Source organism: Micropterus dolomieu, linkage group LG22 (genome assembly GCF_021292245.1).
Source record: "Micropterus dolomieu isolate WLL.071019.BEF.003 ecotype Adirondacks linkage group LG22, ASM2129224v1, whole genome shotgun sequence".
NCBI classification, from domain to species: Eukaryota; Metazoa; Chordata; class Actinopteri; order Centrarchiformes; family Centrarchidae; genus Micropterus; species Micropterus dolomieu.
Window position 1 is genome coordinate 24397521 of NC_060171.1, and position 23212 is coordinate 24420732.

The following is a 23212-nucleotide window of genomic DNA, read 5'->3' on the forward strand; positions in this document are numbered from 1 at the left end:
AAGTCATTTCTTTGAATTTACTTATCTATGTATCCATTTGTCTCATGGATTAAGACATAGAGGAGTAAACAATGAACCCTGTGTCTTACAGTAAATACTGTACATTGGAAAAGTGCCCCTATCATCACAAGAGTATTATGAAATGAGAATAACTGACCAAATGGAAAATATTTAAAGCTGCACAATGACTTTGCATTTACAATACTGTTAGCCCATTCTTCGTCTACAAAGAAACATTTCCTCATGTTTTAGAGTGAACTGAGTGAACTGCGGTGCTGAATATACACTGGTGCCTGACAAAGTATGTCAGACCACAAATTCCAAAAATAGACATCTCAAAGGATCACAGGCAGCTTCCACATTCAAGGAAGAAAAGCCACTCTAGTTAAAATACGGTGCTTACACCAGAACAGTTGTACTAGCTCCTAAAGGCTCATATAGAAAATGTCCGTGCAATCCTGTAGCAGCCGGTGGCATCACCCCCACGGATTACACTCCTGCTCTCTGATCATTTTTAAGAGGTGAAAATAGAGATGATGGGATATAAATTGTCACGGCTTCATTGCCTGTACAGTCTGAAAAGAGTTCATTCACTTTATGAGACATCCTTAGAAAACTGTTAAGCAGTACATTCATTCATACTTGATTTTGTTATTAATCTGAGTATAGAGATTATGTAAATTTAATATTCACAGAACGGCGAAATGTTGAAAATTACATTTTTACCCCCTGATGTCTGATTATATATGCAAAGTGAATACTTTATATATTTATATTCTCTACATAGCTCAGGCAAACCCTTTTAATTTTTTGCTCTTCAATGTTGAAGTTTTTTAAAAAGTTTTTAAGATGATACTGGTGAAAGTTAATCTAGGCAAATTAAGTCTACAGGACGCTGTATATCCATCATTCTCAATTGGTCCTGCTTTTTGTTTTTTAAACCTACAGTGTATCAAGTCATCTTGTACAGTAGAGCACACCTCCCTGCAGATAAACACATGTAAGCTAAAAAAAAAAGGGCTAGGCCTAATTTGCCCTACATAGATCTGTAAACATATAACTTTGTGACTCAGTATATATATAAAAAGCAAAGCTGTATACATATCCAGAGGCATGACAGGATGGGGTAATTATTGACTTATGCAGCATTGGTGGAAGAGGGAGAGAGACCTGTGCCTCTGCAGGAGCCTAATCATAACAGATGTCTTGACTCCCAAACTAATTAGGAAGCTAATCGCTGAAATAAACAACGTTCAAGTGTCAGAGACAAGTGCTCTAAGACAAGAGAGAAATGAAGCACTTTGTTACATAAACAAAGGCTGATCCGATAATGCAGCTGATCCACCTGCTGCAGGAAAAGGTCAAGTGTTTCATCTAATCATGTTGCTTTTCACTACTCTGCTTATTGTCAGTTGTGTTTCTGTTGTTTCAGTTAACATCTCCTTCAATGGGACTATTTTCAGAAACTTCCAAACCAATAAACACTCAAAAAAACAAACAAACCAGTGTTTCCTAGTTTATCTCTACATTATGAAACTGTATTATTTGTGATTTATTGTAAAAGTCAGCATGAAGAGGATACATTTTTTTCTTAGGGTTTCTCACCTAACAAGCGCCTTGACGGTGGAGCGCACCACACTGGAGAGCAGGAAGAGGGGGGTGACCAGGATGTGAAAGAGGGACAGAGAGGCAAAGGCCACAGCTGGGGACAGATCAGCGTCCTCTGAGATGTGAACATGAACCACAAACGTCTGCCAGATGACAGGGAGGACAGAATGGCCAGAATGAAGTAAGTGACAACAACATAGATTTAGCTCCCCAAACCTGTGAACTGCTAACTTTCGATTGGCTGGCTGAGTCACTCGTGGCCTCTTCAAGGTAAAACCCACTTGAAGAGAAACAGAAGTCATTCCCTGGCTGTCAGCATCAAGTTACTGTTAAACTTGAGTTGTCCTCTCAAGAGTTTGAAGAGCACGATAAAATCAAATCAACTCAAAGATGAGGCATTTGTCCATATTTGTTGTTTATAACCGTCCCTCTCCTTGGTGTCTTTCTGACTTATATAATTCGTCATTCCTCAAGTCTACGACCATGAAGGACTTATAAATGTATGAATACGGACAGTATTTAGTGTGGTGAGCCCTCCACTGTGTCACTTGAAATATCACTAGACATCTTGCAGTCAGACTGCCGGGCAACTGTCTCTGCTCTGTCCTTCACACTGGGGCAAAGTCAACAGAATGCACTCTGCAGTTCTTGGCTCTGTTTACATCTAGACACAACTATTTAAGTAGACTCATCCTAAGCAGAGCATACTGAATCATTTTCATTTAGGGGAATTAATGGTAGAGCTAGAATTTAAACTCACCGTCAACACAGCTGCGATGGGAATAGCTGCATTCATAAAAACTGAAAGCAGAAAAGAAACAGAAATTTCACAAAATTTGTTTAAACATCCTTTTGTTTTCATAAAACCCATTCAAAACCACCAATTAGACAGACTCAAATAGTACATGGCTGGGGTGTGCTGTGGGATCAGCGGTCTGCAAGTGCATAAAAGAACACAATCTTGTAAGGACATTTGCTTCTCGCCATGCTTGCTTTTCTCTGCCTTGTTGTTATTATTTGTTATTCAATATTGACAACTGTGTAATTCAAAACATCATGAAACATGATCTAAAGATTGCACAGATCTATAAAAACTTTGTTACTACAGTGAAAGTGTAGTCCTAGAACTGCGTTAATGGTCAAATTGAGTGTTCGATTACTCTTACAAAAATTGTCAAGGAGGAATCTTTGATTGCTCACTCTTCTTAAATATGTAATTATTGATTTTAGATTGGACACAGTCTATAATGGGACTGAAGGCCCACAAACTGCAGCTACTGTTCATCTGATAGCTTGGAAGAAGATATAGAGGATAATATATGGAAAACAAAGTACTGAGTGATTATAATGTGCAGTGATGACTTATGTACTGGGAAGGTATGTAGGTACAAAAGTTAAGATACGTCAATGTTGACATTTGGTTTCACACAGGACATAAACAGCGGTCTCCTGGGTGAAAGTCCTGTGTTTGTTTGAACCATCCATCCACCTTGACCTCCTGCGTATCCAGAGTTTGTGCCTTACTAGATATGGATGTGTAAAGAGCAAAGGCTTGCAGGCTGATGAGCTCTTTGCCCCTGGTCTCCTCCACGCTGTCACAGAAGATGTGCTCCCAGGCATACAGCTTCAGCAGCTTGATGCCCCGCAGCAGCTCATTGGTCTTCTTTAGTCGTTCACTGGAGTATTCCTGCAAGTGGGAAGGGAGACCTTGATTACACAACCATTATCTGATACATCAAGGACAGATGAACTATAAGAGTTGCAGCCCGAAAGCGACACAAATGTTGTGATACAATTAAGATAATGATACGATACTATACACTTTATTGTCCCTGTAGGGAAATCTAAAACGTTTGAGTTTACATTGGGCTATTCTATGTAGTCTGCCAGAGGGTAAGAGCTCATACTCGGCGTGGAGAATTTGAGATGGGTCGGACAGTATTCTCTGTGCTTGGCTGAGAACAGATTGATCATATATTGACTGGAGGGACTGGTATTCACTCCCCATAACCTTCAAGGAAGACGAGCAAGATTAGATTTAAACTGTACAGTCAGATCAGCTCTCTAATACAGCCTCCAATACAAACATAATCCTCCGATCCAAGTATAATTTCTGCTGTAAACGAGAGTACAAACTTTCAGCCTTTCCAAGCAAATGAACTAAACCTTCATAGGAAAGTGTTTTTCACTGGTATAAAATCATGCTCCACAGTTTCAGTGAATGAAACAGTAGACCTGATACAGGTGTCTAGCTAAGTGTGTCTGTATGTGTGTGTATTTGAGAGAAAGAGAAGCATGTGACATCATGCTTAACACCATCATTACATCCACTTCATTACACTAATATTGACTCTGTTTGCAAAGTTCTGCATGACCTCTTTGAAACAGAGACAGGTCAGAGCCCACTCACATTAGCACTCACATTCACAGACACTAGCTCTGTGAGGCTGTGTACCAATCTATCAGGAGATGGTGAGATATTTTAGAGGAAAAGTGAAATATTTAACCTTCAGCCTGGAGAAAAGTGGTGGACTAAGAGATCAACTGAGTGTGACCGACAGACATTGCACATGCCAACATGTCTAAAAACACATACAAATACTCGCAAACAGTGCTGCATCTCTTTCAAAGGGCCAATAGAAGCAACTCACCAAAGTGCTCTTTTGTGTATGGGAAAGCTTGGTGGCCACAAAGTATTGTACAGGAGCTAACACAGCGATGACGGTCGCTCCAATCAAGGCACTGATTCCCAAGAGGTAGTAGAGCATGATCACTCCCACAACAATCTGAGAGTGGAAGATACAGAGAAAGACAGAAAAAAGAAGAGACATTAACCTTGTAGAGAGAAAAAGGAGGCATACAGGATTTCCAAAGAGGCAATCTGCAGTCACACATCGCTCCTTGTGAAAACCATATTACCACAGTGCACAACTTTGTGAGAAGCAGTGACCTTGAGGATACTAAGGGCACCAGCATACATGCAAGGAGATGCAAGGAAGTGACAGAGAGCTTAAAACCCTCACTTCTGATACCTGCTATGAATATATGGATGTGCTGTATTCATACACACAAGCTTACAAGCGGAGGAACATAGCATGTTTTAGACAAGATCCTGGATTTCAAATACACAGCTGTTAACTCCAGCATCGGTCAGTCAGTTAAACGCTCAAACCTGAATGTGTTTGAAAATTAAGCTTTTAACATCCTCTCCTCTCCCTTTTTACAACAGAGATGAGTCATGTTTCCACCTGTCCTTGGCTGCTTTCCCACCACCCACCATCTTTGGCATCACACTGAAAGCATGCCGGATTCTGAAATCCCCAGGACACACAGAACCAGAAGGAGATGGATGTGACACTCACTCACACGCCCTCTCCTTCATCTGTCACAGGATAATATGTGCTACTGGAGACAAGAGGGATGACAGCATGATTTGTTTTTATTTCCTTTGTAATAATACCTTTTTACAGTGGCTGCCTCTTAGTAGTGAGTCATATGTAACCCTGGCTTTTGGCATGGCAATGTTGCGGAGCCACCAATCCCACACAGTTTCTTTCAGCTTCTCACATGAATCACACCTGAAGTGTGTGTTGTTTTTAAAAAGCTCCATGCTGCTTACAGTTACATACAGTACAGTCACTCCCGCTAATTCGCCAGACTGCTTCCTAACTGCGATATTTCCCTCAGCACCTCAAGAAACACTGCGACTGACCTTTTGGGAGGTCTAACAGGACTATGCGTCTACAACCATGCTAGCGGCTATATTTGGAGTGATGGTTTGAATTAAAAGTTAACATCAGATTGCTGACATTTTCACAGTGACAATGCTGACATGATAATGTTTAGCTGATATTATGTCTATGTACACCATCTTGGTTTAGCACAAAGCTGAGGCTGATGGTGATGTCATTAGGTTTACAGGTAGTGATAATTTAAAAAAGAAATCAAAAGTAATTAAGATTCATCCATTGGAAACTGTGAATGCCTGTACAAAATTCTGTGCTAATCTATCTTGTAGATGTCGATATATTTTACAGGATAAGTAAATACTAATTGACAGACTGGTGGTGCTCCTGCCTATAAAAAGTCAAGGGATCACAAAAGAGATTGCAGTTCATTCTGAGGGGAACAAGAATATCTCTACTAAATTTCATGGTAACCCATCAAATAGCTGTTGAGATTTTCCAGTCTGGACCAAAGTGGTGAGATTGGACCAAAATTGCCATCGCTAGAGCCACACTCCTAGCATGATTAAAAACAGGGTAGGCACAACAGTCTTCTCTCTAGATACATACCAATATGCATTTTTCTGTATTTGGAGATTATCTCACGTGAAAGCAATTCAATAAGCAGCGTCAAACCATTTATTTCCTGATTAATTGCAAACGCTTTGAATTTAATGAACATTAAAGATGACATGGAAATTAGAGAAATAGAAAACACTGAGCAAAAGAGTCATGTGTTTTGTTTACACAGTACATGAGCAATATTAGCTGGCAGCTCAAGTCTACCGAGCCTCTGATAGATAACACACCTTTTTTCACAGCACAGCTTCTGGCTTATCTTAACAGGTGGAATTGGTAACATTAAAATGATTGCATTCAATTTAAAAGAGTTGGTTTCCTGGTTCTGTGCATGCTGGCTCGCTGTCCACATGGCTATGCTGTGTTAAGGACCCAATACTGGCCACACTGTACGCTAAAAGGTTAGTAAGACGAAGAACAGAGCTGGTTTCTGCTGAGAGATGATTTTGCAAACTGTTTCATGTATAGTGTGAAGTGACAAAAGGGGCTAATCTCAGTGCAGTCACTTAATTGAAAAACACTGGGGATTCAAAGATAACTAGAAGCTGCAACAAAAATAAAGAGCTAAGATTTGAGATCACTGTAACTGCACAAGCCCTGTGTTAGCAGGCAAGCAGGTGCTGGTGCTACTGCTACTGAAGGTTGTAACACAGCCTGGTTCTGTCTTGTTAACGTGTTATTATTGCGTTAACGCATTAATTAATTAACGCTGACAATTTTATCGCATGTTAACGCAGTTATTATTATTATTATTATTTTGAAAGTTTGTTGCTCACTGGCTCTGAATACACATACAGTAAACCATGGGGTCACAGGAGGGGTGGGAAGTTGATCAGCCTGCAAATCACCCTCCCAAACAAGCAGTGGAGGCTTCGGCAGACTCCGCTGGATGCAGCATGTATGAGAAGTAGACGAACAAAAGCAAGACAAGCAATCAAATGCCATAGCGAAGTGGATAGCTACACACTGCATGCTGATTAGTGTTGGGGAAGATGTCTATCTTAGGAACGTTCTTAAAATAACAACGTATTTGCTTGGCCCTGCGGGGTTGCTCTTTCCTCTGGTGAACAGGAGACAGCGCGAGGAAACGGCAGGTGCTCTAACCATGTAACCATGGCAACAGCTTCTGTGCGCTACGCCTATTTAACTTAAGTTAGTAAAAAGTAATATATTCTGGAAACTCACACACAGCGAGGATCAGTCTCTCTTCCAATGATTTGTGCTGCGCATCGCGTACAAAAACTTCAAGACAAATCAACTTCGGCAGCGGGTGGGTGTGTGCGTGAGGCGACCACTTCCCCTCACTCTAACAGGGACACTTGCTACTGAACACAGACTGTTTATGCTGGTCCCTGATAACAGAAAAATGTTTCTGCTGATACCTGTTCAGAAAAAAAAATTCAAGAAAACAGATTTTCTACTGTGAAAAGTGAATACTGCTGGTAAAAAGCACATTATTTGTTTAAAGTGTTTGCAAACCACATGTTATTGCACTTTTGTGTATATAGCAGTACATTTAAATTAAAAGTGCACAATACACTACTTCCCCGCCACCCTGTACGCAGGATAAGCGGTTGACAATGGATGGGTGGATGGATGGACAATACACTACTTTAGAATTCATTATTCAATTTTGCACATAACTATACGATTAATGTTTTTCATTTGGCGCTTGATTTAGCATTGCAAAGATTTTTGGCTGTGTTTATGCCATAGGCTGTATATAAAGATGGACAACATGACAGCTCCCCTGAACTGAAATGAGAATAAATATAAGCCCACTGTAAAATTCATAACCCGGTAGGGTAACGTTGACAATAAGGATTATTAATTAAATTTTGAGTTGGCCAGACAACTACACAACCCATGAAATTGTTTTTCCATTAAAACATTCTTAGTTGCGACAGCTATTTCTACTTTCCCAAAGCAAAGATCTCCATGTTCCTCCACTGGCAAGTGTATACAAATAAAAAAATATGAGGCAGGTAGATAGAGAGAGAGAGTGAGAGAGAGAGAAACAAAAGAGAGGAGAAAAAACCCTCCAGAGGACATCATGGTTTATGTATAACAACATTGATTATATGGTAGGCCCACTGTCATGAATTACCCATAGCATTACAACACATAAAGGTCACAGGCTTGTTATCGACTGCACACATTTGCAGTGAATCTATGAGCCTGATGGGAAAATACAAACACAATGCACCTCATCATATACAATAATAAAGACAACATGGAGCACAACACAGCACACAAGTGAGTGTAAATAAACATTCTGTGTAATAAACCCACAGCTTAAGTTTAACACAAAGGTAATATGTAGTCAAACATGTTTCTTACCTGTACTGGCATGGCACACAGGTTGGGACAGAGGAAGAAGAACCACATGAGCTGGTTGGTATCTATTGCAACCAGGTTGCAGATCTGAGCAACAGTCAACTCGCCCATGGACATGTTGGAGGTGCACAGACGCATGATCTTGTTGTAGATTTTTGTCTGGGGAGAGGACAACCACATTCAGATCCATCCAACTGTTTTCATCACACGTCACATGTTATATGTATTCCTGTAACGCCATACCTGTATGGCCCCACGCAGGTTGATGCCTGTTTCTATGGCTACATAGTAGGAAGCCTGGAGGAACGTCCTCTGCAGGAGCAGGGCGAAGAAGAGCAGCACTGCCAGCACATATGCATTCTCCAGAAACTCCTTGGAGGAAATGAAATAGATCCCCAGCAACCTCACCTGGAAGCACGGACAGGAAAGGAGCAGGGGGAGATATTGACCGGTCTCATTGTTAGTCAGACAAGGACCTGAGCAAGGTCAATTGCACAGAACTCTGCAGGATTGGATTTAACCTAGAGAGTTTCTGTCAGTGATGAATTTCAACCAAAATTGTTCCTGTTCATCACTTCAAAAGTGAAGGGCAACAGTATCCATTTAAAATTAATAATTTCCATCTCCCAGCAGGCTGCAGTACCGAGTACTGCAGAGTGTGAAACTCAATCAAACTATGTGGAGTGTAAGCAGGAAACCAGAGAAGAATGAGGTTCAACTGTAGGACACGGATACTGTTTCTCTCTCAAAAATTAATTTATTCTGCATCAGGTACTGTAGAGATCATTCACACAGGAGGGATGACAAATTATTGATTAGAAACTCCACATCCAGTCATCCTTGAGATTTAACTTGGGTCTGTCTCATCCCACTCACAATAGCACATTTCTCACTCAATCTCTAAGATGCAGAAATACAGTCTTGTTACAGTTTTGTTTCCTCAGATTGTCACTATTTTACAAACAGCCCTCTTTTCAGCCTTGTCTTCACACTGCCGCGTAGTCGAGAGCATTTACTTTAAGTGCTTGACAAGTCTTTGTACCATTTACAAATTCACTTGTTATATCCAACTGACTTGCATGGATGTCTCTCAAACAAATAAACGAAGAGGTATTCTTACAGAAGAAGGCCTGAGTGACAGTTTGTCCTGTGTGGAATCTGACCGCTACAGCAGCAATATCAATATTTGACGAGGACTAAATTTGTACACCAGATGCAGGTGCACTGGGGAGAGAGAGCATCACAAACGTCTCATCAAACTGTAACTGAGACCTTTGAGAGGAGGAGCCATTTGACATCTCAGTCATGTCAGTTGAAGCTGTGTTGGTCTGTTTCTTGATAATTGTTTCAATTCTCTGTTGAATTTTGACAACATCCCGGTCTCTACACTACACATTTCCTCAGAGACAGTAAACTTGAAAATACTGTACCAACCAGTGCCTAGACCACTGGTTATGTCTCATGTTGCATTCAAGTGGTTATTGCAGGTTACTCTGATATTTCTGCCAACCATGTCATTAAGAAAGAGATGGAGAAAGAAACAGCCGCTGAAGGGGGTAAAATTTTGGAGAAACTTACCCCCTTTAACCAGAGAATGAAACAAAGATGAGACAGCATTGTTTAATTTTTCTGCAAACAAAAATGGATGCCATTGGAATCATTTACGAGGCTACAATCATGTAAAAATTCTTCAAAGTAACTTTTAAATCATTCAATATACAAAGTCTGCATTTCACCTGTCCTCTCACTAAAATATATCTCTATTACAAATGTGTTCATGGGGCACGGCCACCCTAAGAACGGAGCATATGTATAAAATGCTATATACTGTATATAGTATGTAACCCTTGGTTTGAGTTAAAAGGTGAATAGCAGCATACAAGTGTTGTCATATTAGGCTCTGTCACTTTAAGAGGGTAACCTCTGACCCTGAGCTGTGACAGACTATGATGTTTATTTTAGGAGAGGCCTCTGATTTGTCCATGTAGATGGCAATCACATTTCTAAAATTGTGACTGGTTAAGGGGTTGGACTAACAGGCAGAGCAGAGCGGAGTACACCAGTGTTGTGCCAAATGTGTGTGTTTTCTTTGGAGGTAGCGACCACCTGCAGAAGAAGTGTAATTTAATTAATGTACAGAGACAGTTAGTAGCCTGGCTAGTTTATAATAAGTCTGTCACACTGCTACACAGTTATGTGTATTGTACTGTGTGTGAGAGCTAATAGTCTGCAGACAGCAACAGGTTAGCACCATCGCTAACAGCAAGCTAAGCGGAAGAACACTGGAGCCTGCAAAACGTGAGAACAGCGGAATTCATCTGGACGATGCTATGAAACTGGGCTCAATGTTACTTAGAAGGGTAAACATTGCTACAGGAATAACAAACACTGCGGGGGCACAACGAGTCAGCGGACTGTCTGAAAAACTTCAGAGTCGTCCAGAAGTTTGCCCAGAGGAAAAACCACTGTGCCACCTTTCTGTGGTGAGTGAAAGCAACTTTTATCATCCTAACTCTGCTGCTGGTCCCTGCATGGGAAAATTGTTGTGCTGGATCCGTTGAGACTAGCTGAGACTAGGCTACGGCTTACGGTTGTTTTCATAATGTTGTTGTCATATAGCCACGTTCATGGTGGTTTATTATTCGGGATTATTAGGCCAATATGCTGGCTCGCTGCGCTGTATGAAAGGTACAGAGCTGGGAATGGGATATATATTGGCGGACATTCTTTCCATTATGATTGCAGGATCTCTGGATCCCTAAAACGTTGTGCGCGTCCTTGTTGACTTCAGCGGTGTTGAGCTCACTGCTGTTTGCTTATGGCCCTGTAGGCTCATTTGTTCTGAGCTTGGTAGTGTCGGCTTAAATATTGCATTCTTAATTTAGGTTTGTGACAGTGATACTGTAACTTGTGTAAATAAACTTCTCTCGCGCGCTGTTTTGTGGAGCCATGCTGTTTGTTGACATGTTAAAAAACACAGAAGCAAGAGAGAGTATGGTAGTTTTACTGGTATCTATATTTTGAAATGGTTGGTGCCCCACTATTTTTACATATAAATATGACACTGGTCAAATTGGTGGTTAAAAAGTGGGATATTTCAAGAATAACTATCGTAGTTGTTTGTAACAAGAATAACACCAAACTTACGAAATAGTATGTTAATAAATAATTACACAACTCTATACAGACAGATATCGTAAATTTCAATTTGAATTGAAAAAATATATATATTTAAGCTCCATGATGTCTGTAATCTTGAGTAGACTTGTTCCCAGTAAATGTTTTGTTCCTCCCCGTCAATACACTCCTACAAATAAATGCTGTATTTGTCTTTTTAAGGAAAAGGTCAACTAGCCTATTTAAAGAACAATTAATTACCTAACACATAGAGCTAATACATTAAACAGGATTTTCATGGAATGTAAATTGAACTGGTTTTAGTGCACGGACATTAGACAACTAGTAGGCCTAACATTAACTGTAAAATAAGAAACCAAAGTAATTCAGTCTGTGATTCCTTAACTCATATTTTTACGTAGTATTCAACTAGTCTATATAGGGCATAATAGAATTTATGGGTTTTGGTTTAGTGTGCCACCCCAGGATTTTCAGTGGCCCCATCTGGCTACCCTGGGGGTGCCACTGTGTGCATGGCTGTATGCTTGACCCCTCACCGGCTGCTGAATGGTGCGGTTGTCCTTGCTGATGTGGTGGACGATGCCAGAGATGCAGAGAGGGCCGACAAAGCCCAGCAGGTCGGCCAGAAAGCGGAATGTGATGCTGAGGATGAGAGGTCTGCCGAACGCTTTCCTCAAGGCCTGCCAGATCAACTTTGGGCCCTGAGGTGCTATGCCCTGAGGGCTCTGAGGGAAGATCAAGAGACAGGGGACAGAGGTGGGCACAGATCAGCACGTTGAGAAATGAAATCACATTCAGAGATTCAATGTTGTTTTCTGAATACAGCTAATTAACATAACAATGGTGTCTACTTTAAAGACTTTGGATTACTAAAATCTAAATTACACCATGGCATAATAAATATAAATCACCATCTTTCAGTGACAAATTGTTCCATTAGTGTGATGAAGATGGCTGCTGGAGTAAATTGGTTGGTTATTTCTTTCCCTGGATAATTCATAACACCAAACATTATACACAGCCGTGACTCTGAGCTGGCAGCACAACAGAAGAAAAAGTAACTAGTTTAGACAATAAATCCAATAAAAGTTGAATCAATACATTCGGAGTCTGGCTACCACTGCAACAGAAACCTGCAAAATGAGGTCAAGTTCTGCGTTCCCATCCCCACTGCTGCTGCTGCATCATGGGATGCGGTGATTATGGCGAGTTTTACAGTGAAGTCATGTTGAATAATTAATGATGTTGGAAAATGATGGTGATACAGAGGACAAGGAATGTACAGCAAGTGAAAACAGATTTAGGGTTTTCAAATGACTTCAGATGACAAAAGGAAATCTTAAACCAGGCCAGGAACACACTGACTAAAGAGATCAAAGCAGCAAAGAGGAGCTACGCTGAAAAGATAGGAAACAGCTACACAGCCATTGACCCTGCATCAGTGTGGAGAGGCCTGTGGACACTCACTAACTACAGGAGACCATCCCCCAACACTGCTGGTACTCAACGACTGGCTGACGAGCTGAATGGTTTCTATTGTAAGTTTGAGAAGCCCACAGTCACACCTCTCCCCCACCCCAACACCATCTTCAAACAATCACCTTCCCCCTCTGCCATGCTGACACCCCCCCTCTCTGACCTCTCACCTGCACTCATGATCTGTGAAGAGGATGTGCGCCAGCTCTTCCAGAGGCAGAAGATCGGGAAGGCTCCTGGTCCAGACGGTGTGTCACCATCCTGTCTGAAAAACCCTCCATCTCTGGATTAAATGACTACAGGCCTGTCGCCCTGACAGATCATGATGTCCTTTGAAAGACTGGTGTTGGCCAACCTGAAGGACATTACAGGCCCCTTGCTGGACCCCGTGCAGTTTGCGTACAGGGCTAACAGGTCTGTGGATGATGGAGTCAACTTGGGACTGCATTACATCCTGCAACACCTCGACTCTCCAGGGACTCATGCAAGGATCCTGTTCGTGGACTTCAGCTCGGTGTTCAACACCATCATCCCAGACATCCTCAGCACCAAACTCACCGAGCTCACTGTGCCAGGCTCCACCTGTCAGTGGATCACAAACTTCCTGACTGACAGGAGTCTGTAGGTGAGACTGGGGAACATCACATCCAGCACCCAAACTATTAGTACTGGCGCCCCCCAGGGGTGTGTGCTCTCCCTGCTCTTCTCCCTCTACACCAACAACTGCACCTCAGGAGATCCATCTGTCAAACTCCTGAAGTTCGCTGACGACACAACAGTCATCTGCCTCATCCGGGATGGTGAGGAGTCGGCCTACAGACGGAAGCTTGATCAGCTGGCTCTCTCAACCTAGAGCTTAACACGCTCAAAACTGTGGAGATGATCGTGGACTTCAGGAGGAGCCCCCACCACTCTGCCCAACAGCCCTGTGTCTGCTGTGGAATCCTTCATGATTCTGGGATCCACTATATCCCAGGACCTAAAGTGGGAGCCCAACACTGACATATCACATCAAGAAGCTGATCCACTTCTACACGTCCATCACTGTCTGGTTTGGATCTGCCACCAAAAGGACAAGAGCAGACACAATGGACAGTCAGGACTGCAAAAAAGATCATAGGTGCCAACCTGCCCTCCATTCCGGACTTACACATTTCCAGATACAGGAAACAGGCAGGAAACATCACTGCTGATCCATCTCACCCCGGACACAACCTGTTCCAGCTTCTCCCCTCTGGTAGGCGGTACAGAGCACTGTACGCCAAAACCAACAGACCCAGGAAGAGTTTTTTTCCCCACAAGCCATCACTCAGCTGACTCTGACCCACAGTGTAAGGAACAATTCCTTTGCAATAACCCAGTAACTCTGCCTCTAATCCGCCACCTGTTTACTGGTTTCCACTTATTATTTATTCATCATTTTATATTTAAGACTGTTCATATTGTTATATTGTATATACTGTGTACCAAATCCACCTACCTCAAGTACCTCAACACCTGCACATAATACTTATTTATTCCAGCATCCTTTGCACTGTGTACATCTGTACATGTATGCATGTATGTGTATGTATACCTGTATATCACATCCACCTCCGGCATGTACATAACAATAATAATTACAATAATGATAATAATAATTTACTCCTGCATCCTTTGCACTCTGCTCATTGCACTATTTTCTCAATCTGCCTATTTTGTTTTGTTTATAGTGTGTATTGATGTGTTCTCTATATTGTATTAGTGCATTATTGTATTATTGTATAAGTAAGCATATCGTGAGCATTGTATAATCCAGAGTCAAATTCCTCGTACATATACCTGGCAAATAAAGCTGATTCTGATTCTGATTAAACATTAAAAACTACTTTGACAATTGAATAGATTGTCAAGGCAGACTGCAAGAGCTCCTGATCTTCCTTTACATTGATATGTAACATCCAAAATATATTAATTTCACAAACAACACAACATCTTTGTTCAGTTAGACAGTTAGCAATAATCAGGAAAACATCTGGACTGTCATGGTGCAGTAAACAATCCCAGAAAATGTTTTACTGTGTGTGTTTGTGTGTGTGTGTGTGTGTGTGTGTGACACATTTCTGTTAACACGAGTCATTCTCAAAACTGTGAGAACAGATGTGATGTCTATTATGGGTCTCTAAGTTTCCATTTGAGCTCATGTTGAAACGCAGCCTTCATATGAAACGTGTCACTGTGACCGTTAAACACACACACACGCACACACAAACATCCTTTCTTTCTACCTTGGGTTCAAATGAGATGGAAGGAGGACATTTCATTCTCACACAAGCAGATAGAAACTAGCTTCCCATGAAGTGCAGTGCTTTCACCCCGCAGGGGTCGGGATGTCGCCTCGTTCACAGTAGAATGGAAAAGACCCTGTGCTTCCAGACTCTCCTCTAAATGCCCCCCCTCCCCCAACCTCTCCGGTGGGATCTCTTAATCTCTCTCATCCCTCGCTCCTGCCGGAAGGAAGTGGGGTTGCGTTCACACCGGACGCACACGCAGCAGTGACGAATCTCTGTGACCTTCCAAACCCTGGAAAATAATGACCCTGTAGAGGAGGCCCTTCACCGCCAACCCCTGACACGTGCTGCAAAAGTCAGACAGAGAGCGGAAAGAAGGAAGAGCACGAGGAAACATCCCCAGTTTAGACTGCATTAATAAGACTGGAAGAACACTGCCTCAGAGCGTGAGCAGTGATCCACAAGCAGGCTGGAAAAAGATGAAGGAACAAAAGCTGTTTCGTCAGCCTGTTTAATCCTCTACCAAACAGACTACATCATCATAAATATTATATCTTACATTCCAGCTTTCTAGGAAGTGTTACAAACTAGCCGAAGCATCAATTTTTGCTAAAGAAGAGGAGGAACTAAAACAATTTTTAATATATCATTATTTAATTTTATAGAGGGTATTGTTTCATTTTCAAAATGGCAGCTAATACATTTTGGAACAACACTCTTCATTTAGAATTTAATATGAGTATAAGGCAACATTATGTAGTAATTTTAACCAAAAATAACAGCTTCAAAATCATTTTGATTATACACTGACTTGTAATAGGGTGAACAAATGTCTGCATACTGCTACTGCACTATGTTACATTGGAATCCCGGGAAGGAAATGTATGAAGACAACGGCATAATCCTTAACGGCACCATGTCACACAGCAACAAGACTCTTCAGCAAGCTAGCTACTGTATATGAAGAAGCAAAAATTATAGAATGTACAATGTGAGTTCTTTAGAAGAAGCTAGCTCGGTATGGTCAGTATGAATATCATGGCAGATGCTGCGAAAAGACAGAAGATGTTATCAGAGGAAGCGAAGAAGATAAAACTAGAGAGTGACCGAGCATGGGACTGGATGGCAAGCTAGCCAACAAAGCTAGACAGCAACCGACACAAGAGCACTTACAGTAACGTTACCAATATCTGAGTCTGTTATCTGGTAAATTTGCTAACATCAGCTTGAGATTTATAACTAGTGGCGAGTGACAGAGCAAAATTCTAACTTTTCTACCATAAAATAACAGTCGGTGGAGAGCGGCACCAGTGTCGCGCTAGAAGCAGGCGAGAGTGCAACATAACCGGCCTCAGCAGCCACTATGGACATAATGGGTAGATGTTGACGAAGGAAGCTAAGAAGAGACAAAGAGAGTAACCAAGCAAGCGACACCTTTGTGAAATTAAAGGCTGCAAGACAGACGGCGAGCCAACAGTGTTTCTGTTGGACAGGTAAGTAACAATTTATTCACTGGTTTGCTAAGTCTTGTGTTGAGTTTAAGTAATGCAATCATAACGAATTCACATGTACAGCTGTCAATTAACATTACACTCAAGCCAAATCACACCATAAGTTTGATGGAAACAATGGATTGTTTTGAAGAAAATAAGAAGACAGTGTAATGCCTGTTTATTTGACAAACACAAAAATAATGCTAAAAGGTATAAAGGTAAATGTTTTGAATGTTATTCTAAATAAAATACGACTTTACAGGACTGAGATAGAAAGAATAAGCTTGATCGTGTGTATATGTTTAAAGGCAGTGTGACGTGTCTGTGTTTATGCTATTGACCAATCATCTCTGTGACGTCTGAATACAGTTTAATGATCCCAGTTCAGCCGGAGATCAGTCACCACGGGACAGAGATGAACTTTTTTATGAGAACACTTCCCAGATTCCCAGATCACTTCATGCGCATGTTAGAGTGACAATTCAACAAGATTTATTAAGACACTTAAACTAACAAATGGCCTCAAAATAAATTGAAGAAGGGCCATAAGGAGCCAAACAAGCTGCACTCCAAGCTCTTACATAAATACTGTGAGTCTGTGAGTAGGAAATCCAAGTTGATCCCTTAATGTTAATCACCACATTTGGACAGAGACAGCAGTTTTTCACCTATTTCATAATCTGGTTCTCCCAAGTATGTTTGCTTAAAATAACATAAATATCCTTAACACGCACATTTTTGCTTTGGTATTTGTCTACAAAATGCTTAAACATTTCACTTCTGACAGAAACTAGAGCTCATCTGATAAACAGCCCAGTATTATCATCAACATAGAGATCATCTTCTGTTACTTTTTGTTGCCATCTGCACCAGAGCCTCATCCATCTTAATTTATTCAACACCAATGACGCAAATAAGAGAGTGATGCTTTTGTCATCAAATATTAAACTTGGGACTCATCTCCCACATATTAAAAGATCTTGTGAAAATGTATTGCATGTCAGAACGAACGGGAGGCCAACAGTTTCTCTGCAAACGCACATGGTGGAAAATGGCACTGCATATTCATGCACATAATACTCTTTACCTTGTATTGAGTTGTGTGTGTTTTAATGCCTTCTCGTACTATGGGCTGCAGATGAACCGTTCACAAAACATTTCACAAAGACTGCAAACAGTTACCCAGTCAGTCGGTGCACTAACCTTCTGGTTTTCAAAGGCTTTGCGTAGCTTCATGTAGTTGGTGAGGGCTCTCATTGCGATGGGCAGTTTGCCGATACCCTTGAGATCGATGGGTCGTCTGTGAGCGGAGGTAATGAAGGTGTTCATCCACCAGTAGGTGGCTTTGGACAACAGATTGACAAAAGGCTGCAGGAAACGAACCCCGAGGTCCTGGAGATCCTCGGGAGGCTTCACCTCTGTCGGGTCGGCGAAACACATGTAGCGCTGTAAGAGAAGGAAGGACAGAAAGATAAGTTTGATTTATTATCCAACTCTCTGTGTCGTCTACAGTGACCTGATACCAGGGGTGAAGTTAAAAACAAAAAACTCTGATAAAACATTCAATGAAATCGAAACATTTAACTCATTTGTGACAACATCTATGGAATTCATAATTATAATTTTCTCCATACTGCATATGAGAGCTACAACACAATGGATATGACAGTTACCACACTCTTTGTAAGTGGGATTCATTATTGCTGCCGAAAGATAAATTGTCTCTACTGTATATTAATTACAGGTTGTCTGATACTGTATCACTATGGCAACTGTTCATGGTGAACATATCTTTTGGATGTTTTACTTTTACAACTATCAGACTGGAGCTTTTACAGTAAAAATGGTTGACAGAATCGAACAAAAAAAATATATATAGAGCAGTGAAATGTAGCTTCACAGTCTATCATATGAAGGCAGTGAAACAGAGATGAGTAATGTGTATTTTTAAGCTTTATGGAAAGTAGGTTAGTGACTGGCAGATGAATTACCACAGAACGTTTCTAAACTCTGTCCTATTTATAAACACAAATTATGTTAATTCATGATATAATTACATAATCATAATATTCTATTTTCATGGCTTTGTTTGAAAATGGGTCAAGCAAAGAATAATATTCACCAATTATGTTTTGCAACTTCATGTTTTGTAGTGTATTAATTAGTGGAATTTGAGTGAACTATTGGATTATAGGATTATTGAAAATGCAATGCAACAAAATGACTTACTAATATCGAATTATAACTATGAATTTAAAAAAAGCAATTTTTGATCATATAAATACAAGAACAATTGAATTTCTCATGAGCTCCATTAAAATGTGCTAGTAAATGAACTACACAGTTATGACCCGGTAAAAATACTTAGGGCATGATGGGAGAATCGCCTTCTTTGCTATTCACCCAGGGGAGTTAAATTCAATATCAGATGTCGGCTCAGTGCAGAAGTTAACAGAGACAAACACACTTTAACACTGTCCAGGGGGAAAAGAGGGAAAAGTGTTCACCAGTCTGATTTTCTTGCTTGTGTTCAAAAAGGGTAAGAGGACTGAAAATGTGACCATGATCAGTTTGCTGTGTAATCAATACAATACAGCCATTTAAATAATGAGATAAAGTTCACTCCACTCTCAGAATGAATTTTATAGATATTGTTAATCATGTTTCAGTCAGTTTATTGTGGCACGAAGCTGGCACACCTTTGAACCACGTATGAGCCAGACGGCAGCCAGAGGCTGTTATTGTCTGTTTCATACAGCTGAGAGGATCTGGCCTTTGCCTTCACGCAATAATCTTTATTTTCTCTTTTGGCCTTCCTTTTATGGCTCTGGCTGTGTTTTTATTTTCATTGCCTTATATTTGCTTCATTTTTCTTAAATGGTTCGAGATGTGATTTTGGTCCACCCAGGATAAAGCCACATGATGTTGGTGATCCCCTGACTTCATGTAGCACCAGAGTTAAGTTTAAATTTTATTTTTTTGGTAAAATATCTCACTAATGATTTTAACAGATTGCAATTACATTTTGGCACAGACATTTGCCTCCTTCACTATGAATTGAAACATTAACTTTTCATCTAGTGCCATTGTCAGGTAAACATTTCTAGTTGTTCATCACATTCATTTAAGATGAAATACTACATGTGCAAAACTACTGTAATGAAATTCTCATCAGCCCTATGCTAACACGCTAAACTAAGATGAAACAATCTTTATTTTTTGCGTTTTGTTCCTTTATAAATTAGGTTTTGCTTCTCGAGATTTTTAACATAATAATGATAATAATCATCATCATCAAGCAAAGAAGAGAAGAGGTTGAAAAGATACCTGCAACAGTTCTGAAATTTCATGAGAAACAGGCAGGTTCAGTGTGATTCCTGATATACTGTATAACTACCAGCTTTCTTTGGAAAGTATTGGTATTTAATTCCTAAGGTCCTGTCACCACTTTCACACGCACCAACATAAACATGCCTAACAGCTCTGTGTGTGTGTGACAAGGAAAAACAAACATGTGGTCTAGGATCATTGGATCCAATCTATTGTTCAACTCATCCTGGGCAGCTTTACTGATCACCGACCACTGGAGCCATTTGGATTTCAGTATAAAAGAAGGAGAGGTGACCAAAGCTAAAAATAGGCAACAATCAGATGGCTACACACACACACCTGCACACATGCGACAACACACACACACACACACACAGACACAGACACACACACTCACCCTGCCCAGGATGACATTGATTTCCACAGCTAGCAGGAGTCCATACAGCAGCGCCAGCAGTCCAGTGATGCAGTAGCGTAGCTGCCTGGGGCCGATGCCATGCTCTGTGTACTTGGCAAACTTGATGGTCTTCATGATAAAGGCCAACACCCAGTAGATGAAGAGGGCTGCGGAGATTTAGCAGGCATCAGAGAAAGACATAAATCACTGTACAAGCCAAACATATAAATAACCCGACTGCAGACAGATTATATTAGAGCTGCAGTTTAAATTTAATGTTTGTCACCAATACTAGATCAGTTTGTCTGTTCAATATCTATGTGTACTTTCTTAAAGTCTGCGAAACATTTCATATATACAGTATGTAAGTATAGCCATGGCTCAACTAACCCGGCAGTTAGTTTTTAAATGCAATGTTTACTTTCTTGTTTTAGTCCTTTTAACAATTAACTATAAGGTGTACTCCAAGTGCTTTCCTCTTCTACTTCCTTTGCTTTTCCTCCTCCCCTCAGATGTCAATGTGTGTCCAACAGCTTTCAAGGTCAACACCTTTAATCCAGCAAATAGCAGAGTCAATTGTCTTTACTCCATGAAGATCTTTAAAGTCGCATTATGTCAGTTCACCGGGTTTATTAAGGGTAAATATTGAGAGAGTCCTTGTGAAAACAAAAGATGAGAAAGCAGTCAGGGAAAGATTACACCACAGGATAATAATAATAAGGAAAGGACAAGAACTAATTATTTCCGCTCAGACTCTGCAGAAGACTCTGATACAGAGTTTACTTCATGTGATGAAGAGCATCAATACTGTGATAATAGCGGCAGTGTGCGGGTCAACGGTAGAGTCTCAATTTAGAAGATTCATTTCTGTTCATGCAATGAAGAACCCATCGCTGCTCCACCAGAGACTAACTGTGATATGGAGACCAAAAAGCCAAAGGAAACTCAGCCACGTGAAGGGGAGTAGCGAGCACAGCATCAACACAGAGAGTTAATGATGCATGAGGAGGGAAGGAAACTACAAACAGTGGAAGAGAAGCAACAGAGTGATCATTACAGGATCAAACAGAGGAGTTTTATGACAAAAACTAATGGACTACTGAAATTGATGTGAAATAAAATTAACTGATGCGTATATGAATGAAGATTTCATTGGTTGAAACTGATTAAGAATGCAGTGTTTGGATGTAATTCTTATTTTAAAAGAACAACTCACACCATATATCGTTGCTATGGAGATATATCATAGTGTATTAACTCTCATGGGTCATAAAGAATTGTGATGAAAATGATCACATAATAATATTCTTGTTAAAAAAACCAAGAAACTGCAGATCTTTCACCAGAAACTCATGTTCTTAATGAAAATGGATGATTAATATCTACCCAGAGCATTGGAATTTAACTGCCCTTATTTCTCTTAAATATTTTATTTTGCAATCTTATCTGAAGGTAATGAAGCATTCATCTGTAAATTGTTGCACTGCACTGACCCTATTGTCCTGTTTTATATCATCCTGAAGCGCTCATACAATATGAATGGCTTGTTGACACAGGTCAGGTTTATATTACACAGTTTGATTAATCCAGACTTTAGAGACCTTGAACAATTCAGCAATGTTTTCACAAGACGTAATCCCATTTTGTTGCTACATCACATTTTGACGAAACCCTGACTGGGTGTTTCAGTGGAGATACCAGGGTTTGAAATAAGGGAGAGCCGCAGCAGCATTTTTCTAAAAAAAGACTTAATTGTGTTGAGTAAATCATTTCTCAGTATGTAAAGGTAAATGAAAAAGAAAACGTGTGAATGGTTAGTATAGCTTAAAGAATACTCTACCTAATAGTAGTTTGGGGAAGTTGGAGGTCTCGATGTTATGATAGTAGATGATAGAGGTGATGCCAGCCATGAAGGCCAGACCAGCAGGCATGTACAGGTGAAGGTGGAGGGATTGGGTGAACCTGCAATTGACAGAGGATGAAAAGGCTTAGAGTAAGAACAAAATTACTAACACATTATATATATATATACATATTATATAACATTGATGAAGTAAAGTACCCAGGACATCATGGTTTGAAATGGATGTTTTGGCTCAGTAACCAATGTGGCTACATTCTGTCTTCATTAACCAGAACATGTTTTCCTTCACTTATCCTTAACAGGTTGGCGGATGTATTACCACATGCATTTCATTATGGTTGGTATAAAGTATTGTCACATATAACTAGTAGTCAAATACTCAAAATACAGAAGTGATGGTCAAAGAAAAACAAAAAACGCCCATACTGTTTTTGGCAGATGCCTCATTAAGTATGTAGCACATGCACACACGAGTTCACATATACACACATAAAGACATAAACAACCATCACAGGCTCTTTGGCACAGCACTGAAATCAGTGTGAAAAGCCCAGTGCAGCGGTGGGCAGATGGAGAGCTCTTCTTTTCACTTCAGTGGCAATCACTGCAATGGGTTACTCGACTCCAGTCAATAGAATTGACTGATAAACTGTAATCCTGAGTGTTTACCAGACCCCCTTGTGCATAGACTCATTACAATAGACAACAACAGGATGCATATAGCCCAGGCAGAGATTAGGAGAGGAAAAACCTATAACGAGGAGCTGGGGGATTTAAAGAGAAAAAGGTCAAAGATGGATTCTCTATCCAGCTGTGTCTCCCTGTGCCTTTTTGTGTGTTAACCCTGTGACTGGCACATCAATTCTGACATTACATCAGTAACAAAGTCATCAGCAAGCAGGTTTAGAAAAAGATTTATTTAATTTTGTGTGGTCGGAAAGGTTAAACACCTAACATTACATTTGGTACAGATAACTAGCTGGAAGTAGCATCTA

At 40.5% G+C, this 23212-nt stretch overlaps 1 protein-coding gene across 3 annotated transcripts in view; it reads right to left on the reverse strand.

Annotated features, from left to right (window-relative positions):
• Window positions 1-23212, reverse strand: part of abcc8 (ATP-binding cassette, sub-family C (CFTR/MRP), member 8) — an 82550-nt gene that overhangs the window by 32775 nt on the left and 26563 nt on the right. For all 3 annotated transcript variants that reach the window (XM_046036203.1, XM_046036206.1, XM_046036205.1), the window contains exons 3-12: window positions 22194-22315; window positions 20354-20520; window positions 17830-18072; window positions 11924-12112; window positions 8493-8657; window positions 8253-8408; window positions 4260-4394; window positions 3133-3295; window positions 2369-2409; window positions 1606-1751 (exon numbers count right to left, since the gene is read on the reverse strand). In XM_046036203.1, the coding sequence (XP_045892159.1) occupies window positions 1606-1751; window positions 2369-2409; window positions 3133-3295; window positions 4260-4394; window positions 8253-8408; window positions 8493-8657; window positions 11924-12112; window positions 17830-18072; window positions 20354-20520; window positions 22194-22315 (1527 nt within the window). The remainder of the gene's footprint in view (window positions 1-1605; window positions 1752-2368; window positions 2410-3132; window positions 3296-4259; window positions 4395-8252; window positions 8409-8492; window positions 8658-11923; window positions 12113-17829; window positions 18073-20353; window positions 20521-22193; window positions 22316-23212) is intronic.